Consider the following 7,308-nt stretch of genomic DNA (forward strand, 5'->3'; position numbering starts at 1 on the left):
ATGAAAGGAGGATGAAATAGCTAACCTTCACAACAATTTGGATGAGTAAAATCCCCACGGAATTAAGGAAAAGAATTCAGGCAGCACCTCCCCTAGGGTTGCCTCGTCGCCATGGAGAGGAGGATGAAGAGCTCTCTGGTGGAGTGGAGTGGCTCGGGCTGGAGGACGAAGAAGAGGTCTTTGTCTTGCGATTTGAGGAGATTTTTCCAACCGGGATAAAAAACAACCCCTTTTGTCCCGGTTGTAGTTTATTCCCGGTTGGAGTTTCCAACCGGGACAAAAGGGGGGCGCCGTTGGTGCGAAAAATCTAGGCGTTACAATGGGGACTAAAGGGGGCGCTTTAGTCCTAGTTGGTATTTAGAACTGGGACTAAAGCTCCCCCCCTCGCACTGGCCTACGGTGGCGCGCCACTTTTAGTCACGGGTCAAATTTAAATCGGGGCAACAGGGGGTGGATGGAAGGTGAGTTCTCCAGTAGTGTTACCTCTAGACTGCAAGGTGGTCGGGACAACAGGGGGTGGATGGAAGGTGAGTTCTCCAGTAGTGTTACCTCCAGACCGCAAGGTGGAGTTTGTGATTAACCTTGTGCAAGGGACAGCCCAGATAGCAAAGCGATCGTATCGTATGTCAGTTGAGGAACTTGAGTTGTTAAAAGCAGAATTGAAGACTCTCCTCGACAAGAAGTACATCAGACCGAGTGACTCACCTTGGGGTTCACCGGTACTATTTGTAAATAAGAAGGGTGTATTGATGCGTTTGTGTGTCGACTATCGCGCACTTAACGTGGTGACCATCAAGAACAAGTACCCATTGCCGCAAATTGATGACCTGCTTGATTAGTTGAAGAGGGCCAAATATTTTAGCAAAATTAATCTCCGGTCTAGCTACCATCAAATGAAGATTAGACTGGAAGATATTCATAAGATCGTGTTTGTGATCCGGTACGGGCAGTTTGAGTTCACTATCGTATCCTTTGGCCTTACCAATGCGCCAGCTTATTTCATAGAGGAGTTGGACAAGTTTGTCGTTGTCTTCATTGATGACATCTTGATCTACTCCGAGATTGCTGAAGAGCATGAAGAGCACCTAAGGATTGTGCTGGAGAAGCTGAGGGGACACCAGTTGTACGCCAAGTTTAGCAAATGCAAGTTCTGGATTGAGAAAGGCGCTTTTCTCGGCCATGTGTTGATAGCAAAGGGAGTTGCTATAGATCCGGAGAAGATTGAGGCCGTGTCAGAATGGCAAGAACCAAAGAGTGTGACAAAAATTAGAAGCTTTCTCAGTTTGGCAGGGTACTACCGCAGATTCATTGAGAACTTCTCTAAGATTGCAAAACCGATGATTGAACTGCTGAAGAGCAGCGTGTCATTTGTTTGGTCAGACAAATGCAAAGGAAGCTTCCAAGAACTCAAGACCCCACTCACTACCACCCTAGTTCTGACTCTTCCCAATGTCAGAAAGGACTTCGTGGTATATTGTGATGCCTCGAGATAGGGTCTTGGATGTCTGTTGATGCAGGAGGGCAAGGTTCTGGCATATGCTTCTCACCAGCTACAAAAACATGAGGAGAATTATCCTACGCATGACCTAGAGTTAGCTACAATTGGTCACACTCTAAAGATCTAGAGGCACTACTTGATTGGCAACAAGTGTGACATTTACACAAATCACAAGAGCCTAAAGTACATCTTTACCCAGTCAGAGCTAAATATGAGGCAAATAAGATGGCTAGAGTTGATCAAGGATTACAACTTGAACATTCAATACCACCCCATCAAGGCAAACATTGTGGCAGATGCCCTAAGCCGACATAGTTATTGCACCAACTTGGTGGTGCAGAATGAATGGCCCAAACTACATGAAGAGCTCGAGAAGCTGAAGCTTGAGATTGTGGAGAGTGGGTAGTTGAATGAGATGAGGGTGAAGTATAGTTTGGAAGACCAAATCCGGCAAGCCCAAAATAGTTGCCCGGAGATCGAGGATCTGAAGGGTCTCATGGCTAAGGGATTAGCTCAAGATTACCGAAGTGATGACCAAGGCACTATTTGGTTATAAGATCGCATAGGTGTACCTCGAGACGGAGAGATCAGACAGGCTATCCTAAAAGAAGCACATAACTCTCGGTATTCCATTCACCTGGGATGCACAAAGATGTATCAAGACTTGAAGGATCGATTCTAGTAGGAGAAGATGATGGTGGACATAGCAGAGTATGTTGCCCGATGCGATACATGCCAGACGGTGAAGGCAGAACACCAGAGGCTAGTGGGTTTGTTGAAATTGTTGGACATTCCAGTTTAGAAGTGGGATGACATTAGCATAGACTTTGTGGTAGGATTACCTCGCACACAGAAGGGTCATGATTCCATTTGAGCGATCGTTGATCGATTGACCAAGATAGCACACTTCATACTTATGAGGACTGTATATAGTGTGAGCAAGTTGGCCAAACTTTATGTTGAGCACATATTCAGGCTACATCGAGCTCTGCAAAGTATTGTATCCGATAGAGGCCCCCAGTTCACAACCGAGTTCTGGAAGAGTTTGCATGAGTCCATGGGCACTAGCTTAGAGTACATCTCAGCCTTCCATCCTCAAACTGATGGGCAGACTAAAAGGGTGAACCAAATCTTAGAAGACCTACTGAGAGCTTGTGTATTGACTTACGGCTCAGATTGGGAGAAGAGTTTGCCGTATGCAGAGTTCTCGTACAACAACAACTATCAAGCAAGCTTATAGATATCACCATTTGAAGTGTTGTACAGCAGGAAGTGCAGGACCCCATTGATGTGGTCCAAGGTGGGTGAGAGGACTTTCTCTGGTCCAGCCACCATTGTAGAGGCTGAGGAAAATGTGGCAAAGGTTAAAGAGAACCTAAGGATAGCTCATAGTAGGTAGCAGAGCTATGCAGACAAGAGAAGGAGGGATTTATCTTTTGAGGTTGGAGATTATGTATATCTGAAGGTATCCCCACTTCGGGGAACAAAGAGGTTCCATGTGAAAGGTAAACTTGCTCCGAGGTTTGTAGGACCTTATTTTAGTACAAGGAGAGTTGGGAAAGTTGTGTATGAGCTCAAGTTACCCCAAGAACTTGCTGGAGTGAACCCCGTGTTTCACGTGTCCCAACTTCGAAAATGTATCCGAGTTCCAAAAGAGCAAGTTTCAATAGGAGCACTTGATTTGCAAGACACCCTTGAGTACTTGGAGTATCCCATGGAAATTCTGGACAGGCCTAAGAAGGTAACAAGGAGAACCACTACACCGTACTGTAAGGTGTTGTGGAGTAACCACACTGAACGTAAGGCAACTTGGGAGAAAGAGGTAGATCTAAGGGAGAAGTACCCACACCTTTCCGAGCATGAGGTAGAACCTTAATGTCGGGGACGAGATTCTTGTGAAGGGGGAAGACTATAACATCCTGTATTTTTACAAGATGTTTGGATTTGCAAAAATGTGGATTTCAAAAAATTTTGTGTTGTGGAGTGAAATTTGCCAAACTAAAAGAGTGTCTTCAGTGATTAACTTATAGATTAGAATGAAATACTAAGGTGTTATATGTGCTAGTGTGAATCTTTGGAGTTCATTTGGAATTTACAAATCAAAATAGAAGAACTAACTAAACCTAACCTAAGCCCAAACAAACCCAACTAACCTCACCAGCCCACCTATCTAACAACCCAACCTAAGGTTGGAGCAAAAACTGGAACTTCCAGTTTTTCAAAATCGGAACTTCCAGTTTTTCAAAATCGGAACTTCCGGTTTTTCAAAATTGGAACCTCCGATTTTCTTCCCAGACCGCCTCTACAGTGCAGACACTGACCTCCTAGCCCCACTTGTCAGCCACACGTGCCACTGTTCTGCTTTCTTCCTCACACCATGCACGCGTGTGGCACGGGCATGACACCGTTGTGTGCGCTGTGCACGACACTTGCCCGCCCGCGCCACCTTTTCACGCTGGTGCCTCTGGATGCTTGCCATGCCGCTCGGCCGCATCCTCCATCGTCCATCGCTGCCAAGATCCCTAGCTGCCACCTATTAGAGCTCCACACCAACCACTCTTGTCCCCATCCAAAATTGGGTTTTTCCCCTTCACCCACCACCATTTGGAGAAGAGAAGAAGGGAGGAGGGGGCGTAGGGGATGGGGAGAGGATGCCAGAGTAGGAGAAGACCCCTGCTACCCCACCAGAGAGCCGCCAAGCCCGCTCCCATTCATTTCACCTCTTCACCGTGCCACTTCATCCCTCGTCTGCAAGCCCACCAGGTGAGCCTCACGACCCCCACTCACCTGGGTGAACCACCGCTGCATCTAACCTGAACCGCGCGCTCGCGCGCGCTCAAAGCCCATCACAGCCGAACCCTTAGCAAAGCCGGAGCTTCCGGTTTCCAAACCGGAACTTCCGATTCTACTCAGCCCAGCCTGTAGTAGCTCCATAAACCTTAGAAAGTCTCAGCCAAACGAACCCCAAACCCTTGAGTGCTGAACCCTAACTTCCCAGGACCATCCAAAGCCCTTGCCAAGAGATGCCCCCAAGGGGAGAGATCTACCCATTGAAAACTGGAACTACCAGTTCCCAAACCGGAACATCCCATTCTCTAAAACCGGAACATCCAGTTTCCTAAACTAGAACTTCCTATTTTAAAACTGGAACATCTAGTTTTCCTAAACCAGAACTTCCTGTTTTAAACTGGAACTTCTGGTTCCAAAGTCGGAGCTTCCGGTTTTCATCCCCAAAAACCAAAAACTCCCCACACCAGCATAACTACCACCTATAAACCTCTAAAGCTACCTGTAAACCCTTATGGCAGTTTGCATCCAGATTGCAGTTGACTTACGGAAATAGCTAACTTCTTTGTTTCCTATTTTCACCTATGATATCAAAATACCGGAAAATGTTTTCAACTTCAAAAAGTCATAACTAAGTCATTCTAATTCCAAAAATGATGAAACTAGTTCCACAATTTTCCTAAAATCATGCAGCACAAGTTAGACTAGGCTTTGTTCTTATTTGGTTCTTCTTTGGATCTCTTTTGGAGTTACTTTGCATCTAGACTCTCGGTAATTATGGTAATTGCGTAATTAGGAGCTGCCGGAGACTCGGAGTTGAACCCGGAGCCAGAGTCGTTCAATGACTACTATGAGGAGGAAGTCTACTAAGGTTCATGCCCATTCGATTTGAATCCACATTAGGCATTGCTAAATTAGTATGCTAGCACTTTATTTCCTTGCATGATGATGATGAACCTTGCATAGCCTTCTTTATGCCTTGAATCCTTGTTTGACCTACTACCACACTACTTATATATGCTATGTGCGATGCTTGCATGTGTATGAGATATTGTGATTCGGATTCTTGGCATGTGTGTGATTAAAACCGACAGGAGAAGGTGATTTTGGAATACTTGATGAGGGTGAGCTTTACACAACCCAATCTTTGGATTGGGGGCTTGGGATCCATTCTCGGACATTCCCTGTTTGGTACTTTTTCCGAGTACATATTTGAGGAGCATAGCAGTTGGGGGTGATACCCTTTATGGGTGCTGTTGTGGATGACATTGTGGAGACGCTTTTGGGAGTTAGTAGCTCGCCCTGGTCCAAACCGACTAGGTCTCCATGCTTCACGAGAATATGTTAAACATGCACGCCACTCGCCGAATTATGGGTCTAGGCTCGAGTCGAGACTAGCAAGTGCAGTACCATACCTGCCGTAGGATAGAGTATTAGTGTAGGGGGGAGTGGTGCTGACCTTTAGCCTCCTGATTTGCTTTTGCCCCCGATTGGCCCCGGTGGGAGTGCATCATAGTTCGGGGTGGTCTTCTACGGGGGATCGCATCCCAGCCCAGATGCAGGATGGTATCGTAACTCCTAGGTTCTTCTCTTGGTAGGGTCACATTCTCTTAGTCGACAGACCATTTGGGCTCACTCTGACATGGGTCCAGGTTTGCACACTCTGTAGAGTTAAAACTATACATATAGCCACGTCCTCGATCATGGACAACCCTGTGTCATGATGACTCTCCATTGTTTTGGGATATCTCTACCCCCCTCCCTTATAGCTACTTGTGTGTGGTGAGCTGCAACTGCAGTCGGGAAAAGGGGAAGTTGCTCCCTTTCCCTTTAGGATCCGGCTGTAGTTGTTGAGAGGCAAAGAGAGGGAGTCTTCGCTTCGACCTTAGTATGAAGATAGGATAATGGTGATAGGGACCCTGTCGAGGCAGGTGTGCCCGATGTGATGAGAGATTGGGATGATGGATATGGAGTTTTATTCTTTACGCTTGCTACTGCATAGGACACCCGAGTCTATTCCTTGACTATATTTGTGACCACTAGCATTAGGCCACTTAAAGCTTGCATACGGATGGTGACATGAACCTATCCCAATCCTTGGGGACAGCTCATGAGTTTGCAAGTTACGAGTCCAACTTTGACAACAACCATGACGGTTGGTACAACTGAGGGTTGCTGTGCTACGCTCAAGAATGCCTGTCGAAGTGATCATGAAGATGGAGATGCTTCCAGAAGCTAGCTACTGCTACGTGGGTTTTATTCATGTCGTTTAGCCCAAGGGGGATGTACCAGATCGTACTCTCACACTTTGGGATGTAATAAATAAATTTGTATTGTTATCGTGGTATGGAAGTGATATTTATGCTGAAATGAGTTCTGTATGTGATAGCTACTGATCCAGGGACTATCACGAGGATACAGGGAGTCGGATTTCTCCTTACGAAAATCCAGTTTGTTTCATCAACAGTCACTAACACATCACCAACTCATTTTGTGAGGAAGCATTGTTACCATCATAACAATCGTTGTGCCCCCAAATAAGTTCTAAAACTTTCTGAGCTGAATTTGAGCCGATTGTGAGCCGAGCCAATCAGACCGTCTCATTTGGTGGGGCACGTAGGCACCCACCGAATCAGTTGGTGGCCACATTAGCACACATTCAATACTGGCCTAGCTACAGCCCACCGACTGATACGCTGGAGTACTACTATGACCACCAGACCTTGCTATGGTCTTATGCATCCTCTGCAGACGAGGTCATTGAATCAGTTGGTGGCACCCTGGTTTGCATTTTCAAGGTGTTTAACTCATCCAATTCAACTTATTTGAGTTCCACCACTTCTTCTTCATATCCATGGGCTTCAACTGAGCTACCTAGTGCCTAGTTTCACAAGTGTGCATCCACTCAACTCAAGGACTCATCTAGGTTAAGTACGGCCAAAGGAAAATAAAAGACCTATACTAATCCAAGTGTCTCTCAACACCAAACAACACTTGGAACTATCTTGTCCTTAGTCTTCACG

The 7,308-nt window shown here is 46.1% G+C and overlaps 1 protein-coding gene across 1 annotated transcript; it reads left to right on the forward strand.

Annotated features, from left to right (window-relative positions):
- The first annotated feature begins 893 nt into the window (after nucleotides 1-893).
- On the forward strand, nucleotides 894-1,904 carry LOC117856290 (uncharacterized mitochondrial protein AtMg00860-like). Its single transcript, XM_034738686.1, has 2 exons — nucleotides 894-1,469; nucleotides 1,839-1,904. Exons 1-2 carry the CDS (start codon nucleotides 894-896, stop codon nucleotides 1,902-1,904), a joined length of 642 nt encoding a protein of 213 aa, XP_034594577.1.
- Nucleotides 1,905-7,308: the final 5,404 nt, after the last annotated feature.

The sequence above is a fragment of the Setaria viridis genome, chromosome 5 (genome assembly GCF_005286985.2).
Source record: "Setaria viridis chromosome 5, Setaria_viridis_v4.0, whole genome shotgun sequence".
Taxonomy (NCBI): Eukaryota; Viridiplantae; Streptophyta; class Magnoliopsida; order Poales; family Poaceae; genus Setaria; species Setaria viridis.